This window comes from Cetorhinus maximus, unplaced genomic scaffold (genome assembly GCF_964194155.1).
Source record: "Cetorhinus maximus unplaced genomic scaffold, sCetMax3.hap1.1 HAP1_SCAFFOLD_1872, whole genome shotgun sequence".
Taxonomy (NCBI): domain Eukaryota; kingdom Metazoa; phylum Chordata; class Chondrichthyes; order Lamniformes; family Cetorhinidae; genus Cetorhinus; species Cetorhinus maximus.
The window spans coordinates 43237-64973 of NW_027597812.1; the positions used below are offsets into that span (position 1 = coordinate 43237).

Genomic DNA, 21737 nt, shown 5'->3' on the forward strand with positions numbered 1-21737 from the left:
TACTCGGGAATAAGTTACAGACTGGAATCAAATCGAGGGGCTCGGGGTGTTTTATATATAGAACAACAGATACCCGAAAGTGAGTTACAGACTGGAATCTAATCGATGGTTTCGGGGTGATTTATTTATAGACTAACATATACCCGGGAGTAAGTTACAGGCTGGAATCTAATCGAGGCATTTGGGGTAGTTTATATATAAAATAACAGATACCCAGGTATGAGTTACAGACTGGAATCGAATCGAGGGGTTCGGGATGGTTTATACACAGAACAACATAACGTGTAGTGAGTTACAGACTGGAATCTAATATAGGGGTTCAGGGGGGTTTATATATAGACTAACAGATACCCGGAAATGAGTTACAGACTGGAATCTAATAGAACGGTTCGGGTTGGTTTATATGCAGAATAACAGATACCCGGGAGTGAGTTACAGGCTGAAACCTAATCGAGGGATTCAGGATGGTTTAAATATAGAATAACAGATACCCGGGAGTAAGTTATAGACTGGAATCTAATCGAGGAGTTCAGGGGGTTTATAGGTAGAATATCAGATACCTGGGAGTGAGTTACAGACGGGAATCTAATCGAGGGGTTCGGGGTGATTTATTTATAGAATAACAGATACCCGGGAGTAAGTTACAGGTTGGAATCTAATCGAGGCATTTGGGGTAGTTTATATATAGAATAGCAGATACCCAGGTGTGAGTTACAGATTGGAATCAAATCGAGGGGTTCAGGAGGTTTACATATAGAATAACAGATACATGGGAGTGAGTTACACACTGGAATCTAATCGAGGGGTTCGGGATTGTTTATACACAGAACAACAAATAATTTATAGTGAGTTACAGACTGGAATCTAATGGAGGGGTTTGGGGGGGTTTATATATAGAATAACAGATACCCGGGAGTGAGTTACAGACTGGAATCTAATCGAGGGGTTCAGGGTGGTTTATAAAAAGAATAACAGATAAACGGGAGTGAGTTACAGACTGGAATCTAATCGAGGGGTTCAGGGTGGTTTATATACAGAATAACAGATACCCGGAAGTGAGTTGCAGGCAGGAATCTAATCGAGAGGTTTGGGGTGGTTTCTATTTGGAATAACAGATACCCGGGAGTGAGTTACAGACTGGAATCTAATCGAGGGGTTCGGGGTAGTTTATAAATAGAATAACAGATACACAGGAGTGAGTTACAGACTGGAATCTAATCGAGGGGTTCAGGGTGGTTTATATACAGAATAACAGATACCCGGGAGTGAGTTACAGACTGGAATCTAATCGAGGGGTTCAGGGTGGTCTATTTATACAATAACAGATACCTGGGAGTGAGTTGCAGACTGGAATCTAATCCAAGTGTTCAGGGTGGTCTATTTATACAATAACAGATACCTGGGAGTGAGTTGCAGCCTGGAATCTAATCGAGGATTTCGAGGTGATTTATTTATAGAATAACAGATACCGGGGAGTAAGTTACAGGCTGGAATCTAATCGAGGCATTTGGGGTAGTTTATATATAGAATAACAGATACCCGGGAGTGAGTAACAGGCTGGAAACTAATCGAGACGTTCAGTGGGGCTTTTATATAGAATAACAGATACCCGGGAGTGAGTTACAGTCCGGAATCTAATCAAGGGGTTCGGGTGGTTTATAAATAGAATAACAGATACCCGGGAGTAAGTTACAGGCTGGAATCTAATCGAGGCATTTGGGGTAGTTTATATATAAAATAACAGATACCCAGGTGTGAGTTACAGATTGGAATCAAATCGAGGGGTTCAGGAGGTTTACATATACAATAACAGATACACGGGAGTGAGTTACAGACTGGAATCTAATCGAGGTGTTCGGGGTAGTTTATATAGAGAATAACAGATACCCGGGAGTGAGTTACAGACTGGAATCTAATCGAGGGGTTCAGTGTGGTTTATATACAGAATAACAGATACCCGGGAGTGAGTTACAGACTGGAATCTAATCGAGGGGTTCAGGGTGGTTTATATACAGAATAACAGATACCTGGGAGTGAGTTACAGACTGGAATCTAATCCAAGTGTTCAGGGTGGTCTATTTATAGAATAACAGATACCTGAGATTAAGTTACCGACTGGAATCTAATCGAATCATATGGGGTAGTTTATATATAGAATAACAGATACCTGGGAGTGAGTTACAGCCTGGAATCTTATCGAGGATTTCAGGGTGATTTATTTATAGAATAACAGATATCCGGGAGTGAGTTACAGACGGGAATCTAATCGAAGGGTTCGGGATGGTTTATATATAGAATAACAGATACCCGGGAGTGAGTTACAGGCTGAAATCTAATCGAGGGATTCAGGATGGTTTAAATATAGAATAACAGATACCCGGGAGTGAGTAACAGATTGGAATCTAATCGAGACGTTCAGGGGGTTTATATATAGAATAACAGATACCCGGGTGAGAGTTACAGACTGGAATCTAGTCAAGGTGTTCAGGGGGTTTATAGATAGAATAACAGATACCTGGGAGTGAATTGCAGCCTGGAATTTAATCTAGGGGTTCAGGGTGTTTTATATATAGAACAACAGATACCCGGAAGTGAGTTACAGACTGGAATCTAATCGAGGGGTTCGGGGGGGGTTTATATATAGAATAACAGATACCCGGGAGTGAGTTACATACTGGAATCTAATCGAGGGGTTCGGGGGTGGATTTTTATATAGAATAACAGATACCCGGGAGTGAGTTACAGACTGGAATCTAATCGAAGGGTTCGGGGGGTGGTTTATATATAGAATAACAGATACCCGGGAGTGAGTTACAGACTGGAATCTAATCGAGGGGTTCAAGGGGGGGGTTTATATATAGAATAATAGATACCCGGGAGTGAGTTACAGACTGGAATCTAATCGAGGGGTTCGGGGTGGTTTATATATAGAGTAACAGATACCCGGGAGTGAGTTACAGACTGGAATCTAATCGAGGGGTTCGGGTGGTTTATATATAGAATAACAGATACCCGGGAGTGAGTTACAGACTGGAATCTAATCGAGGGGCTCGGGTGGTTTATATATAGAATAACAGATACCCGGGAGTGAGTTACAGACTGGAATCTAATCGAGGGGCTCGGGTGGTTTATATATAGAATAACAGATACCCGGGAGTGAGTTACAGACTGGAATCTAATCGAGGGGGTACGGGGTGGTTTATATATAGAATAACAGATACCCGGGAGTGAGTTGCAGACTGGAATCTAATCGAGGGGTTTGGGGGGGCTTTATATATAGAATAACAGATAGCCGGGAGTGAGTTGCAGACCGGAATCTAATCGAGGGGTTCGGGGGGGCTTTATATATAGAATAACAGATACCCGGGAGTGAGCTGCAGACCGGAATCTAATCGAGGGGTTCGGGGTGAATGCACACACATGTGAGCCAATGTCCGAGTTCTCTGAGGCCGGGTTTTAGCACAGGAGCACAGACGAATACTATGACACCGAGGCCAGTGGTGAAGTGAGTATTTATTATAAAATGGAGCAAAGTGTGCTTTGGTTTTTCGAGATTGATGAAAACCCACCCAGCAGTAGATTATAGTCGCACCCGAATCAGGCTGATTTTTGTCTTTAAAAATGGCTTTTAAAAGGCACAGAAACCATTTCTGGATAAAATAAATCTTTGCGACTAAGAGGAAGTCCTTGGCGAACATATTTAGACAAAGTGCATAGAATTCATTCAGTCCTAGGCACTGAATAGATTATTAAAAAACGCAATTAACCCGGATTCCACTCTCATTACACTCAGATTGTCGTGAGTTCTCCAAAGCCCGCGCAGAGCTGGCTGTACAATCTTCCATCTCTGACCACTCGCCTGACGCTCCGATGGACGGTTGTGAGTAAAGACGGCATCTGAGGAGCGAGAGCAAGATCACACTGTTACTGACCCTCCGACAGTGCGGCGCTCCCTCAGCACTGACCCTCCGACTGTGAAGCACTCCCTCAATGTTTTTCACACTATCGCTCTCTCGCCTTGTCCCTCCCCTGCACCATCCCCTGCACCGTCTGCTTACCGTCTGCTTACTGTCTGGGACGGGCTCACTTCTTTTTCTTTGGTTTCAGCGCCTGCAGCCAGTTTGGCGTCGAATTCTCGGACCTGCTGAGGGGACAGTGGGCAAAGGTCAAAGGTGAAGGAGAACCAAATAGCCAAGAACTAGAGACAGGGTCAGTATTGAGCGTGGCAACAGGATCTGAGCAAGAGAGAGAGACAGAGAGAGAGGGACAGAGACAGCGGGACAGAGAGTGACAGAGAGAGAGAGAGAGAGCGTGAGGGAGGGACACAGAACGAGGGAGGGACAGAGAGTGAGAGAGGGACAGAGAGAGCGAGAGAGGGACAGAGAGAGCGAGAGAGGGACAGAGAGAGCGAGAGAAGGACAGACAGAGCGAGAGAGAGAGACAGACAGAGCGAGAGAGACAGAGAGCGAGAGGGACACAGAGCGAGGGAGGGACACAGAGCGAGGGAGGGACACAGAGCGAGGGAGGGACAGAGAGAGGGAAAGACAGAGCGAGAGAGAGAGAGACAGAGAGAGACAGAACGAGGGAGGGACACAGAACGAGGGAGGGACAGAGAGTGAGAGAGGGACAGACAGAGCGAGAGAGGGCCAGACAGACCGAGAGAGGGACAGAACGAGAGCGAGAGACAGAGAGACAGAGTGAGAGAGGGAGAGAGACAGAGCGAGAGAGGGACAAATAGCAAAAGAGGTACAGAGCATGAAAGAGCGGCAGACAAAGTGAGAAAGAGACAGAGAGCGAGAGAGGGACAGAGCGAGAGACAGAGAGAGAGTGAGAGAGAGACAGAGAGAGAAGAGAGGAGCAGACAGAGCGATAGAGATAGACAGAGCAAGAGGGACAGGCAGAGCGAGAGAGAGAACCAGACTAGGCGAGAGAGGGAGAAAGAGAGAGAGAGGGAGATGGAAAGGGAAAGACAGAGAGAAATGGGGTCACCACAGGAGCTTTAGGCAGAGACTCAGCAACTCCTGTGGACTGACACCCAGTCCCCAGTCACCAGTCCCCAACCCCCAGTTCCCAGTCCCCAGCCCCCAGTCACCAGCCCCCAGCCCCCAGTCACCAGCCCCCAACCCCCAGTCCCCAACCCCCAGTCCCCAGTCTCCAACCCCCAGCCCCCAGTCCCCAGTCCCCAGTCACCAGACACCCAGCCCCCAGCCCCCAGTCCCCAACCCCCAACCCCCAGTCCCCAGGCCCCAGCCCCCAGTCACCAGACACCCAGCCCCCAGCCCCCAGTCCCCAACCCCCAGTCCCCAGCACCCCCCAGCCCCCAGTCCCCAGCCCCCAGCCCCCAGCCCCCAGTCCCCAACCCCCAGCCCCCAGCCCCCAGTCCCCAGCCTCCAGTCCCCAACCCCCAGCCCCCAGTCCCCAGCCCCCAACCCCCAGTCCCCAGGCCCCAACCCCAGTCCCCAGGCCCCAGTCCCCAACCCCCAGTCCCCAACCCCCAGTCCCCAGCCCCCAGTCCCCAGCCCCCAGTCCCCAGCCCCCAGTCGCCAGTCCCCAGCCCCCAGTCCCCAACCCCCAGTCCCCAGTCGCCAGTCCCCAGCCCCCAGTCCCCAACCCCCAGTCGCCAGTCCCCAGCCCCCAGTCCCCAACCCCCAGTCGCCAGTCCCCAGTCCCCAACCCCCAGTCGCCAGTCCCCAGTCCCCAACCCCCAGTCCCCAACCCCCAGTCGCCAGTCCCCAACCCCCACCCCCCAGTCCCCAACCCCCAACCCCCAGTTCCCAACCCCCAGTCGCCAGTCCCCAACCCCCACCCCCCAGTCCCCAGCCCCCAGCCCCCAGTCCCCAGCCCCCAGTCCCCACCCCCCAGGCCCCAGTCCCCAACCCCCAGTCCCCAGCCCCCAGTCCCCAGCCCCCAGTCCCCAACCCCCAGTCGCCAGTCCCCAGTCCCCAACCCCCAGTCGCCAGTCCCCAACCCCCACCCCCCAGTCCCCAGTCCCCAACACCCAGTCCCCAACCCCCAGTCCCCAGTCCCCAACCCCCAGCCTCCAGCCCCCAGCCCTCTGGCACCCAGCACCCACAATTCCCGCACCCAGCACCCATCTGCATGGTACCCAGGTCCCTGTACTCACCCTTCAGTTTTGTCTGCTTTACCCGGCAGCACCTTCCTGAAGGCGTGTCCGAGCTGTGCCGGGAATCGCAGGGATTTGGAACGCTGCATTGGTGCTGCAGCAGCATCTGGATCCTCACTCTCATTGGCTGATTTATTCCGGGACTTTATCCGCTTCTAAAAGAGAGACAGAGAGAGAGAGTGAGAGAGAGGGAGAGAGAGAGAGAAATGGGGAGAGAGGGAGACACAGAGAGAGAGAGAGAGACACAGAGAGAGAGAGCGAGGAAGAGGGAGAAAGACAGAGAGAGAGTGAGAGGGAGAGAGGGAGACACAGAGACACAGAGAGAGAGACAGAGAGAGGGAGAGAGACAGAGAGAGAGAGGGAGAGAGGGAGACACAGAGAGGGAGAGAGAGACACAGAGAGAGGGAGAGAGAGAGACACAGAGAGAGAGAGAGAGACACAGAGAGAGAGAGAGAGGGAGAGAGACACACACACAAAGAGAGGGGGGGAGAGAGAGAGAGAGGGAGATAAGAGAAAGATATAGAGAGGGAGCGACAGATAGGGAAAGATAGAGAGGGAGACAGCGAGAAAAACAGAGAGAGGAACAGAGGGAGACAGAGGGGGAAAGATAGAAAATAAGAATATAAAAGATGGAACAAATGTGAAAAAGAGAGAAGATGGAGAGAGGGCAATGAGATGCAGCGGGAGAATGAGAGAATGAGAAACGGAGATGTAGAAGAATTGGAGACTCAGATGGAGAGAAGGTGGAGGTAGAGAAATGGAGTAGAGGAGAGATAGAGGGATGGAGAGGCAATGGAGGGATGGAGAGGAGAAATGGGGAGGCAATGGAGAGATAAATAGGGGTTGAGATGATGGATAGGTGATGGAGAGGAAGAATGGAGAGATGGAGAGGGGGAATGGAGAGATGGAGAGGGGGAATAGAGAGATGGAGAGGTGATGGAGAGATGGAGAGGTGATGGAGAGATGGAGGAGAGATGGAGAGATGGAGAGGTGATGGAGAGGAGGAATAGAGAGATGGAGAGGTGATGGAGAGATGGAGAGGAGGAATAGAGAGATGGAGAGGTGATGGAGAGGAGGAGAGGAGAGATGGGAGGAGGAATGGAGAGATGGAGAGGAGGAGAGATGGGAGGTGGAATGGAGAGATGGAGAGGTGATGGAGAGGAGGACAGATGGGAGGAGGAATGGAGAGATGGAGAGGAGTAATGGAGAGATGAGAGGTAATGGAGAGATGGAGAGGAGGAATAGAGAGATGGAGAGGTGATGGAGAGATGGAGAGGTGATGGAGAGATGGAGAGGAGGAGAGGAGAGATGGAGAGGTGATGGAGAGATGGAGAGGAGGAGAGGAGAGATGGGAGGAGGAATGGAGAGATGGAGAGGAGGAGAGATGGGAGGAGGAATGGAGAGATGAAGTGAGGATATTAAACAGATGAAGCACTCTATCAGATAATGACTATGTTTAATGATCATTCACTGACCTTGAAGGATGAGTCTATCCCAGGGAAGAGTTGAACCCTCCGGCCAGAGGATGCTCCCTTTGGATTCGCTGCCTCCATCCTCGGAGACTTTGAAGTTTCCTGTTCCTCGTCCGAGTTTTGAGCTGGGCTCAGTCTCGGCTCTGTAAACAACACACCAGCTGGTGGGAGAGGAGCACTTACCCCACCACCCCATAAACCCTCCAACACCCCCATACAGAGACAGAGAGAGAGAGAGAGAGCGAGAGAGATGGAGAAAGAGACAGAGAAAGACAGAGACAGAGAGAAACAGAGAGAGGAATAGAGAGAAAGAGACGGAGAAAGACAGACAGAGAGAACCAGAGAGAGAGAGGGAGAGAAAGAGATAGAGAGGCAGAGAGAGAGAGATATAGAGAGAGACAGAGGGAGAGAGAGAGACAGAGATAGAGAGAGAGAGACAGAGAAAGAGAGATGGGGAGACAGAGAAACAGAGAGAGGGAGAGAGACAGTGAGAGGGAGAGAGACAGAGAGAAATAGATGGAGAAAGACAGAGGCAGAGAGAACCAGAGAGAGAGAAAGATAGAGAGGCAGAGTGAGGGAGAGCGACAGAAAAAGAGAGCGAGAGACAGAGAGAAAGAGACAGAGAAAGACAGAGACAGAGACAGAAATATAGAGACAGACAGAGAAAGAGACAGGGAGAGAGACAGACACAGAGAGACAGAGCGAGAGAGGGAGAGAGACAGAGCGAGAGAGGGAGAGAGAAGGAGCGAGAGAGACAGAGAGAGAGACAAGAAAGGCAGAGGCAGAGAGAGACAAAGACAGAGAGAAACAGTGAGACAGAGAAAGAAAGAAAGAGACAGGAGAGCAAGAAAGAGAGAGAGAAAGAAACAGAGAGAGACAAAGAGAGAGAGATAGAGGTAGAGACAGAAAGACATAGAGAGGGAGACAGAAAGAGACAGAGAGAAACAGAGAGACAGAGAAAGAGAGACAGGCAGAGAGATGGGGAGACCGAGAAAGAAAGAGAGAGAGAGAGAGAGAGACAAAGAAAGAGACAGACAGGGAGTCCGAGAAAGAGAGAGACAGACAGAGAGAGACAGAGGCAGAAAGAGAGAGTGAGAGGGAGAGACAAAGAGAGAAGATAGAGAGAGAGAGACAGAGAGAGACATAGAGAGACAGAGAGAGGGGGAGAGAGAGAGAGAGACCGAGAGAGAGACAGAGAGAGAGAGAGAGAGAGGCGATGGTGCAGTGGTATTGTCACTGGGCTAGTAATCCAGAGACCCGGGGTAATGCTCTGGGGACCCGGGTTCGAATCCCGCCGCGGGCAGATGGTGAAAATCTGGAATTAAAAGTCTGATGGCGACCATGAAAACCATTGTCGATTGTTGTATAAAACCCACTGGGGTCACTAACGCCCCCTTTAGGGGGAGGGAAGTCTGCCGTCCTTACCCGGTCTGGCCTACATGTGACTCCAGACCCCACAGCGATCCGGCTGCCTCTGAAATGGCCGAGCAAGCGACTCAGTTGCTACAAAGCCAGAGAAAGGGGAATGAACCCGGACGGACCACCCGGCATCGACCTAGGCACCGGAAACGACGATGGCAATCGCAGCCCTGTCAACCCTGCAAAGTCTGGGGGCCTAGTGCCCAAAATTGGGAGAGCCGCCTCACGGACTAGTCAAGCAACTGCCTGACATGCCCCCCCACAGAATCGTACCTTACAGATAATGTCCCGGGCTCCACCATCACCACCCCTGGGTATGTCCTGTCCCACCAGCAGGACAGGCCCAGCAGAGGTGGCTGCACAGTGGGGTACAGTCGGGAGGGCGTTACCCTGGGAGCCCTCAACATCGACTCCCCGACCCCATGACGTCTCATGGCATCGGATCAAACACAGGCAAGGAAACCTCCTGCAGATGACCACGTACCGCCCTCCCTCAGCTGATGGATCAGTGCTCCCTCCATGTCGAACACCACTTGGAGGGAGCACTGAGGGTGGTAAGGGTGCAGAATGTACTCTGGGTGGGGGGGGACTTCAATGTCCATCACCAAGAGTGGCTCGGTAGCACCACTACTGACCGAGCTGGCCGAGTCCTAAAGGACAGAGCGGCTAGACTGGGTCTGCGGCAGGTGGTGAGGGAACCAACAAGAGGGAAAAACATACTTGACCTCATCCTCACCAACCTGTCTGCTGCAGATACATCTGCCCATGACAGTATCGGTAGGAGTGACCACCACACATTGTGGAAACGCAGTCCCACCTTCACATTGAGGATACCCTCCATCGTGTTGTGTGGCACTACTACCGTGCTAAATGGGATAGGTTTCGAATAGGTCTAGCAACTCAAGACTGGGCATCCATGAGGCACTGTGGGCCATCAGCAGCAGCAGAATTGTACTCGAACACAATCTGTAACCTCATGGCCCAGCTCTACCATTACCATCAAGCCAGGGGATCAACCCTGGTTCAATGAAGAGTGCAGGGGGGCATGCCAGGAGCAGCACCAGGCATACCTCAAAATAAGGTGTCAACCTGGTGAAGCTATAACACAGGACTACTTGTGTGCCAAACAGCATAAGCAGCAAGTGATAGACAGCGCCAAGCGATCTCACAACCAACGGATCAGATCTGCAGTCCTGCCACATCCAGTTGTGAATGGTGGTGGAGAATTAAACAACTCACTGGAGGAGGAGGCTCCACAAATACCCCCATCCTCAATGATGGAGGAGCCCAGCACATCAGTGCAATAGATAAGGCTGAAGTATTTGCTACAATCTTCAGCCAGAAGTGCCGAGTGGATGATCCATCTCGGTCTCCTCCGGAGGTCCCCAGCATCGCAGATGCCAATCTCCAGCCAATTCGATTCACCCCACGTGATATCAAGAAACGGCTGAAGGCACTGGATACTGCAAAAGCTATGGGCCCTGACAATATTCCAGCAATAGTACTGAAGACTTGTGCTCCAGAACTTGCCGCGCCCCTAGCCAAGCTGTTCCAGTACAGCTCCAACACTGGCATCTACCCAGCTATGTGCAAAATTGCCCAGGTATGTCCTGTACACAAAAAGCAGGACAAATCCAACCCGGCCAATTACCGGCCCATCAGTCTCCTCTCCATCATCAGTAAAGTAATGGAAGGGGCCATCAACAGTGCTATCAAGTGGCACTTACTTAGCAATAACCTGCTCACTGATGCCCAGTTTGGGTTCTGCCAGGGTCACTCAGCTCCTGACCTCGTTACAGCCTTGGTTCAAACATGGACAAAAGAGCTGAACTCCCGAGGTGAGGTGAGAGTGACTGCCCTTGACATCAAGGCAGCATTTGACCGAGTGTGGCATCAAGGAGCCCTAGCAAAACTGGAGTCAATGGAAATTGGGAGAAAACTCTCTGCTGGTTGGAGTCATACTGAGCACAAAGGAAGATGGTTGTGGTTGTTGGAGGTCAGTCATCTCAGCTCCAGGACATCACTGCAGGAGTTCCTCAGGGTAGTGTCCTCGGCCCAGCCATCTTCAGCTGCTTCATCAATGACCTTCCTTCCTTCATACGGTCAGAAGTGGGGATGTTCGCTGATGATTGCACAATGTTCAGCACCATTCACGACTCCTCAGATACTGAAGCAGCCCATGTCCAAATGCAGCAAGACCTGGACAATATCCAGGCTTGGGCTGACAAGTGGCAATTAACATTCACATCACACAAGTGTCAGGCAATGACCATCTCCAACAAGAGTGAATATAACCATCGCCCCTTGACATTCAATGGCATTACCATCACTGAATCCCCCACTATCAACATCCTGGGGGTTCCCATTGACCAGAAACTGAACTGGACCAGCCATATAAATACTGTGGCTACAAGAGCAGGTCAGAGGCTGGGAATCCTGCGGAGAGTCACTCACCTCCTGACTCCCCAAAGCCTGTCCACCATCTACAAGGCACAAGTCAGGAGTGTGATGGAATACTCCCCACTTGCCTGGATGAGTGCAGCTCCCACAATACTCAAGAAGCTTGACACCATCCAGGACAAAGCAGCCCCGCTTGATCGGCACCCCGTCCACAAACATTCACTCCCTCCACCACCGACGCACAGTAGCAGCAGTGTGTGTACCATCTACAAGATGCACTGCAGCAACTCACCAAGGCTCCTTCGACAGCAGCTTCCAAACCCTCTACCGTCTAGAAGGACAAGGGCAGCAGACACATGGGGAACACCACCACCTGGAAGTTCCCCTCCGAGCCACTCACATCCTGACTTGGAAATATATCAGCCGTTCCTTCACTGTCGCTGGGTCAAAATCCTGGAACTCCCTCCCTAACAGCGCTGTGGGTGTACCTACACCAAACAGGACTGCAGCGGTTCAAGAAGGCAGCTCACCCCCACCACCTTCTCAAGGGGCAATTAGGGATGGGCAATAAACGCTGGGCCCAGCCAGCGAAGCCCACATCCCGTGAATGAATTTAAAAAAATATAACATCCCCCAACACACCTGACAGAGAGACAGAGAGAGAGAGAGAAAGAGACACAGAGAGACAGACAGACAGGAAGAGAGACAGACAGACAGGGAGAGAGAGAGACAGAGACAAAGAGATACCAAGAGAAGTTCTTCACTCATATAAACCTCGCAACAACCCCACACAGGGAAACAGACACACACACAGACTCACAACCACACACTCTCACAAACATACAGGCTCATACAGACACAAACATTCTCAGTCACGCTCACAGAGACACACGCACGCTCACACATTCTCTCACACACACAAATTCTCTCACACACGCATTCTCTCTCACACTCACACAAACACACGCATTCTCACAAACACACGCACACACTTTCTCATACACACGCCTAAACTCACTCTCACACACACACACACACACACACACTTTCTCCACCACACACACACACTCTCCCCCACACACATGCACACTCTCCCCCACACACACAAACACACTCACACCCCCTCACACACACACACTCCCCCCAACAAACACACACGCACTCTCTCTCCCACACACACACTCTCTCTCACACACACACACACTCCTCCACACACACACGCACTCTCTCTCCCACACACACACACTCCCCCACACGCACACACTCTCCCCCCACACACACACACACACACACCCCCTCACACACACACACTCCCCCCAACAAACACACACGCACTCTCTCTCCCACACACACACACTCTCTCTCACACACACACACACTCCCCCACACACACACGCACTCTCTCTCCCACACACACACACTCCCCCACACGCACACACACTCCCCCACACGCACACACACTCCCCCACACGCACACACTCTCCCCCTCACACACACACACACACACACAATGTTACCTGTGGAATCTCTGAACATCCAGGACTCGCCACTGGCTCCAGCCTGACTCTGACCCCGATCTCGGTACTGGGTGACAGGCGGGCGGTGATTCCGCTTTCGGTTCAGTTCTACGCGAGTACGATGGGCAGTGCTATCCAACGTCGAGGCATCCTATCAGCAGAGAGAGACACGAGAGGAGGTTAGAGGTCACCATCAGCACTGACCCTCCGACAGTGCGGCACTCCCTCAGTACCGACCCTCCGACAGTGCGGCTCTCCCTCAGTACTGACCCTCCGACAGTGCGGCTCTCCCTCAGTACTGACCCTCCGACAGTGCGGCGCTCCCTCAGTACTGACCCTCCGACAGTGCGGCTCTCCCTCAGTACTGACCCTCCAACAGTGCGGCGCTCCCTCAGTACTGACCCTCCGACAGTGCGGCACTCCCTCAGTACTGACCCTCCGACAGTGCGGCACTCCCTCAGTACTGACCCTCCGACAGTGCGGCACTCCCTCAGTACTGACCCTCCGACCGTGCGGCACTCCCTCAGTGCTGACCCTCCGACAGTGCGGCGCTCCCTCAGTACCGACCCTCCGACGATCACTCACCTCGAGGAAGGAAAAGTCAATACTCTCAGGCTCCGTGGTCTCCTCGGACGGTCTATCTGGTCCGTCTTGCGCTCGGGCCGCTTCGGGATCCTCCTGTGCCTCAGTCCCCTCGGTTCCGCCGGTCTCCTTGGGAGCGGGCGGCCCTCCACCGTCTGTCTCGTTGGAGTCACCTGTGACCCCGCCCAGCTCCAGGTCAGAAGCCGATTGTACCCCCTCTTCCAGGGTCTCAGATTGGGCACTGAAAGAGATGGTGCCATCAGAGTCAGGAACAGTGCAAAGGAACACAAAGTGATGCCCCCATCCCACAAACAGGTGACGGAGAGACTCCCCCTTTAAATGGGGTCCCCGACGGAGAGACTCCCCCTTTAAACAGGGTCCCCGAGGGAGAGACTCCCTCTTTAAACAGGGACCCCCAAGGGAGAGACTCCCTCTTTAAACAGGGTCCCTGACGGAGAGACTCCCTCTTTAAACAGGGTCCCCGAGGGAGAGACTCCCTCTTTAAACAGGGACCCCCGAGGGAGAGACTCCCTCTTTAAACAGGGTCCCTGACGGAGAGACTCCCTCTTTAAACAGGGACCCCCGAGGGAGAGACTCCCTCTTTAAACAGGGTCCCCGAGGGAGAGACTCCCTCTTTAAACAGGGTCCCCGAGGGAGAGACTCCCTCTTTAAACAGGGTCCCCGACGGAGAGACTCCCTCTTTAAACAGGGTCCCCGACGGAGAGACTCCCTCTTTAAACAGGGTCCCCGAGGGAGAGACTCCCTCTTTAAACAGGGTCCCCGACGGAGAGACTCCCTCTTTAAACAGGGTCCCCGACAGAGAGACTCCCTCTTTAAACAGGGTCCCCGAGGGAGAGACTCCCTCTTTAAACAGGGTCCCCGAGGGAGAGACTCCCCCTTTAAACAGGGTCCCCGAGGGAGAGACTCCCTCTTTAAACAGGGACCCCCGAGGGAGAGACTCCCCCTTTAAACAGGGACCCCAATGGGGCCCTGTGCTCCGCCCTGGTCACGGTTTGAGGTTCGATGTGTCCAATGAGGAGGTTTTACCTTGGACAGGGCTCCAGAATTCCATTGGCCAGGCTCAGTTCTGCCCTCTCGCTTGAGTGACGCTGTGTGCTGCGAAGCAGGAGGTCACTGGGGCTGACCCTGACAGTCTCTTGGCCCAGCCCTTTTCCATCGACTGCGTTCCTGTAACTGTGCTGCTCAGACAGGCTCCCCTCAACCGATTCGGTGTGACTGGACTGTGCAGAGAGCAAAGCAAAGGTTAATTATTTCCTCCCATCCACACACACACACACACACACATACGCCTGAAATATCACAGACAGCACACCAGGCCTGTGCTGGAATAGGTTGCCCGGTGTGTGTATAAATGGGGAGAGGGTGGGTGAGAGGGTTAATCCCCCCTCCTCCAATAGGGGAACAGGCTGCCCGGTGTGTGTGTGTGTAAATGGGGAGAGGGTGGGTGAGAGGGTTAATCCCCCCTCCTCCAATAGGGGAACAGGCTGCCCGGTGTGTGTGTGTGTAAATGGGGAGAGGGTGGGTGAGAGGGTTAATCCCCCCCCTCCGATTGGGGAACAGGCTGCCCGGTGTGTGTGTGTGTGTGTAAATGGGGAGAGGGTGGGTGAGAGGGTTAACACCTGCTCCGATAGGGGAACAGGCAGCCCGGTGTGTGTGTGTAAATGAGGAGGGGGCGGGCGAGAGGGTTAACCCCCTGCTCCGATAGGGGAACAGGCTGCCCGGTGTGTGTGTGTGTAAATGGGGAGAGGGTGGGTGAGAGGGTTAATCCACCCCCCCCTCCGATAGGGGAACAGGCTGCCCGGTGTGTGTGTGTGTATATGGGGAGGGGGCGGGTGAGAGGGTTAATCCCCCTTCGATAGGGGAACAGGCTGCCCGGTGTGTGTGTGTGTGTGTGTAAATGGGGAGGGGGTGGGCGAGAGGGTTAACCCCTGCTCCGATAGGGGAACAGGCAGCCCGTTGTGTGTGTGTGTGTGTGTGTGTGTGTGTAAATGGGGAGGGGGCGGGCGAGAGGGTTAACCCCCTGCTCTGATAGGGGAACAGGCTGCCCGGTGTGTGTGTGTGTAAATGGGGAGGGGGTGGGTGAGAGGGTTAATCCCCCCTCTGATAGGGGAACAGGCTGCCCGGTGTGTGTGTGTGTAAATGAGGAGGGGGCGGGCGAGAGGGTTAACCCCCTGCTCCGATAGGGGAACAGGCTGCCCAGTGTGTGTGTGTGTAAATGGGGAGAGGGGCGGGCGAGGGGGTTAACCCCCTGCTCCGATAGGGGAACAGGCTGCCCAGTGTGTGTGTGTGTGTGTGTGTGTGTGTAAATGGGGAGGGGGGCGGGCGAGGGGGTTAACCCCCTGCTCCGATAGGGGAACAGGCTGCCCAGTGTGTGTGTGTGTGTGTAAATGGGGAGAGGGTGGGTGAGAGCGTAATCCCCCTCCGATAGGGGAACAGGCTGCCCGGTGTGTGTGTAAATGAGGGAGGGGGTGGGTGAGAGGGTTAACCCCTCCTCCGATAGGGGGAACAGGCTGCCCGGTGTGTATATGTGTGTGTGTGTCTGTGTGTAAATGGGGAGGGGGCGGGCGAGAGGGTTAACCCCCTGCTCCGATAGGGGAACAGGCTGCCCGGTGTGTGTGTGTGTGTGTGTGTCTGTGTGTAAATGGGGAGGGGGCGGGCGAGGGGGGTTAACCCCCTGCTCCGATAGGGGAACAGGCTGCCCGGTGTGTGTGTGTAAATGGGGAGGGGCGGGCGAGGGGGTTAACCCCCTGCTCCGATAGGGGAACAGGCTGCCCGGTGTGTGTGTGTGTGTAAATGGGGAGGGGGGGCCGGGCGAGGGGGTTAACCCCCTGCTCCGATAGGGGAACAGGCAGCCCGGTGTGTGTGTGTGTGTAAATGAGGAGGGAGCGGGCGAGAGGGTTAACCCCTGCTCCGATAGGGGAACAGGCTGCCCGGTGTGTGTGTGTGTAAATGGGGAGAGGGTGGGCGAGGGGGTTAACCCCCTGCTCCGATAGGGGAACAGGCTGCCCGGTGTGTGTGTGTGTAAATGGGGAGGGGGTGGGCGAGGGGGTTAACCCCCTGCTCCGATAGGGGAACAGGCTGCCCGGTGTGTGTGTGTGTAAATGGGGAGGGGGTGGGTGAGAGGGTTAATCCCCCCTCCGATAGGGGGAACAGGCTGCCCTGTGTGTGTGTGTGTGTGTCTGTGTGTAAATGGGGAGGGGGTGGGTGAGAGGGTTAATCCCCCCTCCGATAGGGGGAACAGGCTGCCCTGTGTGTGTGTGTGTGTGTGTGTGTCTGTGTGTAAATGGGGAGGGGGGCCGGGCGAGAGGGGTTAACCCCCTGCTCCGATCAGGCTGCCTCTACTCACCGACGCGTCGAGCTCCCTGAGGCAGCGACCGAGCGACTCGGGAGAACCGAGGTCTCTCCCGACTCCGGAATCGTCGTGTCGGGACACGGAGCCGGGCTCAAGCGTCAACTTGTCCAGCAGGGACTCGATGGTAACGTGGCTGGTCCGTGTGCCCTCCACCTCCATCCTCTCAAGTGTCCCGGAGGCCCTCTCCCTCCCTCCCTCCCTCCCTCCCTACCAGCCCCCGCTCGCCTCCCCCTCAGACCACCTCTCAGGCTCAGTCTGGTCCCTCTCCAGCCTGTTCCTCACCCAGTCTCCCCGAGCCCCTGGCTCAGTGCATCGGGAATGCCGTCTGTGACTTTTTTCGTGTGTGTGTGTCGATGGGTTGACGGAACTTGCCGGAACCTGTCCGACAGCCTCCCCGCCCGCCACCACCGTTCCTGGGTTCCCCCCGCCTCTCTCTCAGGACACACCTTGTGCTTAAAAATGCCGCACCTTCTGTTCCCAGGCACTGGCCTTAAAGGGGCAGGGCACACCAGGCGCCGGCCTTAAAGGGGCAGGACACATCGCTACAGGCCTTGGAAGGGGCCTGGACGCACAGATACAAGCCTTAAAAGGGACAGGACGCACAGGCACTGGCCTTAAAGGGGGCAGGACGCATAGCTATAGGCCTTAGAGGAACTGGACGCCCAGGCACCGGCCTTAAAGGGGCAGGACACACTCATCAGGGCAGATGAAAGGCACAAAATATCCTCATCAGCACAGTTAAAGGGGAAAGTCTCCCTTACCAGGACAATTAAATGCACAGGTACACTTCACCAAGAGAGGCCCTAAAGGGACAGGACACACTCCCCAGCACAGTTAAAGGGACAGGACACATTTTGCGGCACAGAGCACCCTCTCTAGCACAGGTAAAGAGACAGTACACCCTTTTCAGAATGGTTAAAGGGACAGGACACCATCTCCAAAACAGTTAAAGGGACAGGAGCGCAAGCTGCAACACGGTTAAAGGGACAGGGGCACAATCTCCACACAGTTAAAGGGACAGGAGCACAGGCTCCCAACACGGTTAAAGGGACAGGACACCATCTCCAAAACAGTTAAAGGGGCAGGAGCGCAAGCTGCAACACGGTTAAAGGGACAGGACACCATCTCCAAAACAGTTAAAGGGACAGGGGCACAATCTCCACACAGGTAAAGGGACAGGAGCGCAGGCTCCCAACACGGTTAAAGGGGCAGGACACACTCTCCAGCACAGTTAAAGGGACAGTATGCCCTCCGCAGCATGGTTAAAGGGACAGGACACCACACCACCCCAGCACAGTTAAAGGGACAGTACACGGGCTCCAACACGATGAAAGGGACAGTTCGGACTCTCTAACGCAGTTAAAGGGACACTTCACCCTTTCCAGCACGATTGAAGAGAGAGGACACGGGCTCCAAAGCAGTTAAAAGGGCAGTACGCTCTCCGCAGCTTGGTTAAAGGGACAGCGCACCATCTCCAGCACATTTAAAGAGACAGTGTGCCCTAATAAAAAACAGTTAAAAGGACATTATCGCCACATTCCCCGTCTGTCCCGTTACCTGGGTTCCCGCTTCGCTGGCCCCACCTCTCGCTCCGCGATCGTCTGGCTGTGAATCCATTGATCCCTCACTCCGTCTGCTGGCCGTCTCTCCCTCCTCGCTGACCGTCTCGCTGTCTGGCTGCTCCACCGTGGAGGGCTCGCTGCCCCGCTCGCTCCCGGGCCCGGCCACGGCCACCCCTCCCGAGGGCGCAGGCTGGCCCGTCTCCCCGTCCCCGGGACCCTCCGCCTCCCCGTCTCGGAGACGCCCCGTCTCCCCACGCAGCCCGGTCCCCGGCCGGGCAGCGGTGGGCGCAGAGGGCGAGCGGTCAGCTTGCTCTGCGTGGCCCCCTTCGTCCCATCCCCTGGCTCGATCCAGGGATCTGGGTGTCGACCATTCAAAGGACTCGGAGAGACCCCAGTCTGAGGACCGCGAGACGTCTGCTTCAAGACAGGAAGGCTCCTCCCTCTCCTGGGCCACCAGACACTTCTTCTCAGCTAAGTGCTCCTCATCTGTCAGACGTTCGACTACCAGATTCTGGGCTGCCAGACACTCCTCCTCAGCCAGACGCTCTTTCTCGACCAGACGCTCTTCCTCGGCCAGACGCTCTTCCTCGGCCAGACGCTCCACTTCGGCCAGACGCTTTTCCTTGGCCAGATGTTCCTCCTCGGCCAGACGCTCCTCCTTAGCCAGACGCTCTTCCTCGGCCAGACGCTCCTCCTCGGCCAGACGCTCTTCCTCGGCCAGACGCTTCTCCTCCGCCAGACGCTTTTCCTCGGCCAGACGCTTTTCCTCACCCAGACGCTTTTCCTCGGCCAGACGCTCTTCCATGGCCAGGCGCTCTCCCTCCGCCAGACGCTTTTCCTCCGCCAGACGCTCCTCCTCAACCAGACGCTCCTCCTCGGCCAGACGCTCCTCCTCGGCCAGACGCTCTCCCTCCGCCAGACGCTTTTCCTCCGCCAGACGCTTTTCCTCGGCCAGACGCTTTTCCTCCGCCAGACGCTCTTCCTCCACCAGACTCTTTTCCTCCGCCAGACGCTCTTCCTCCGCCAGACGCTCTTCCTCCGCCAGACGCTTTTCCTCCGCCAGACGCTCTTCCTCCGCCAGACGCTTCACCTCAGCCAGACGCTCTCCCTCCGTCAGACGCTTCTCCTCGGCCAGACGCTCTTCCTCGGCCAGACGCTTCACCTCAGCCAGACGCTCTTCCTCGGCCAGACGCTTCACCTCAGCCAGACGCTTCTCCTCGGCCAGACGCTTCTCCTCGGCCAGACGCTCTCCCTCCGTCAGACGCTCTTCCTCGGCCAGACGCTTCTCCTCGGCCAGACGTTCTTCCTCGGCCAGACGCTTCTCCTCGGCCAGACGTTCTTCCTCGGCCAGACGCTCTTCCTCGGCCAGACGCTTCTCCTCGGCCAGACGCTTCTCCTCGGCCAGACGCTTCTCCTCGGCCAGACGCTTCTCCTCGGCCAGACGTTCTTCCTCGGCCAGACGCTTCTCCTCGGCCAGACGCTTCTCCTCGGCCAGACGCTCTTCCTCGGCCAGACGCTCTTCCTCGGCCAGACGCTTCTCCTCGGCCAGACGCTCTTCCTCGGCCAGACGCTTCTCCTCGGCCAGACGCTTCTCCTCGGCCAGACGCTTCTCCTCGGCCAGACGCTTCTCCTCGGCCAGACGCTTTTCCTCTGCCAGACGCTCTCCCTCCGTCAGACGCTCTTCCTCGGCCAGACGCTTCTCCTCGGCCAGACGCTTCTCCTCGGCCAGACGCTTCTCCTCGGCCAGACGTTCTTCCTCGGCCAGACGCTTCTCCTTGGCCAGACGCTTCTCCTCGGCCAGACGTTCTTCCTCGGCCAGACGCTTCTCCTCGGCCAGACGCTCTTCCTCGGCCAGACGCTCTTCCTCGGCCAGACGCTTCTCCTCGGCCAGACGCTCTTCCTCGGCCAGACGCTTCTCCTCGGCCAGACGCTTCTCCTCGGCCAGATGCTTCTCCTCGGCCAGACGCTTCTCCTCGGCCAGACGTTCTTCCTCGGCCAGACGCTTCTCCTCGGCCAGACGCTCTTCCTCGGCCAGACGCTCTTCCTCGGCCAGACGCTTCTCCTCGGCCAGACGCTCTTCCTCGGCCAGACGCTTCTCCTCGGCCAGACGCTTCTCCTCGGCCAGATGCTTTTCCTTGGCCAGACGCTCCTCCTCGGCCAGACGCTCCTCGTTGGCTAGACGCTCCTTGTCGGCCAGACGCTCCTCGTCGGCCAGACTCTTCTCCTCGGCCAGACACTGGGCTGCCAGACGCTCCTGGTCTGTCAGGTGCTGGGCCTCCTCCTGCTCCTTGCCGACACTCCGGGTCCGAGCTCGCTCCATCAGTGCCCAGAGCGTTGGACCCAGGTCAGCGGTGGGAGGGGGCGAGGTCTGGATGGAACCAGGGGGCGATGAGGGTGGGACAGACGGTATAGAACCAGCGAGATCATCATTGGCAATGGGATCGGACTCTGCGGTGGGCGGTGCCAGATGGAGGAGGGGCCTGTGCCCCTGCCGTGCCCCATGGACCATCTCTCGCCAAGCTCTGACCCCAATGAGCCTTTGTCTATGACCTCTGACCCCAGCGAGCTCCTCCCTCCGGCCCGTTCCTCGGACTGGCCTTGGGGGTGGGGGGTTGAGTTTACCACGGTCGAAATCATCTCCATTTCCTGGTTTCCCAGGACCTGCCGGGGGACAGAGAGAGAGAGAGAGAGAGAGAGCGGGATCAGCGAGTGTACACAACTGCCCAGGAAGCAAGTCACAGTCACCCCTCCCCATTTCCTCACCGACCCCCCATCCCTCTCCCCATCCCCATCCCCCTCCCCATTTCCTCACTGACCCCCCATCCCTCTCCCCATCCCCATCCCCCTCCCCATTTCCTCACCGACCCCCCATCCCTCTCCCCATCCCCATCCCCCTCCCCATTCCTCACTGACCCCCATCCCTCTCCCCCTCCCCATCCCCCTCCCCTTCCCCATCCCCCTCCCCCTCCCCTTCCCCATCCCCCTCCCCCCTCCCCATCCCCATCCCCATTTCCTCACTGACCCCCATCCCTCTCCCCTTCCCCATCCCCCTCCCCATCCCCCTCCCTCTTCCCCATCCCCCTTCCCCATCCCCTCCCCATTTCCTCACTGACCCCCCATCCCCCTCCCCATCCCCCTCCCCTTCCCCATCCCCCTCCCCATTTCCTCACTGACCCCCCATCCCCCTCCCCATCCCCATTTCCTCACTGACCCCCATCCTTCTCCCCTTCCCCAACCCCCTCCCCATTTCCTCACTGACCCCCATCCCTCTCCCCTTCCCCAACCCCC

The 21737-nt window shown here is 55.4% G+C and overlaps 1 protein-coding gene across 2 annotated transcripts; it reads right to left on the reverse strand.

Moving 5' to 3' along the window:
• Positions 1 to 3493: 3493 nt before the first annotated feature.
• LOC144676755 (uncharacterized) lies at positions 3494 to 21107 on the reverse strand. Of its 2 annotated transcripts, none has more exons than XM_078537079.1 (8): positions 18445 to 21107; positions 14562 to 14755; positions 13518 to 13755; positions 12933 to 13083; positions 7600 to 7739; positions 6125 to 6279; positions 4070 to 4141; positions 3494 to 3897 (listed from the first exon to the last, which is right to left on the reverse strand). In XM_078537079.1, the coding sequence occupies exons 1-7, from the start codon at positions 20956 to 20958 to the stop codon at positions 4084 to 4086; spliced, it is 3450 nt and encodes a 1149-aa protein (XP_078393205.1). In that variant the 5' UTR covers positions 20959 to 21107; the 3' UTR covers positions 3494 to 3897; positions 4070 to 4083. The 2 variants fall into 2 exon arrangements, with proteins under 2 accessions (XP_078393205.1, XP_078393204.1); XM_078537078.1 differs by having other exon boundaries at positions 4070 to 4144.
• Between the last annotated feature and the right edge of the window lie 630 nt (positions 21108 to 21737).

Bases quoted from the DNA above. Each gene is read 5' to 3' on its own strand.
- LOC144676755 (XM_078537078.1), bottom strand. From the start codon at position 20,958: ATGGTCCATGGGGCACGGCAGGGGCACAGGCCCCTCCTCCATCTGGCA. The intron at 14,756-18,444 runs GTAACGGGACAG...CTCTCTGCACAG, and splicing joins CCAGCGAAGCGGGAACCCAG to TCCAGTCACACCGAATCGGT. The intron at 4,145-6,124 runs GTGAGTACAGGG...CTGTCCCCTCAG, and splicing joins AAAGCAGACAAAACTGAAGG to CAGGTCCGAGAATTCGACGC.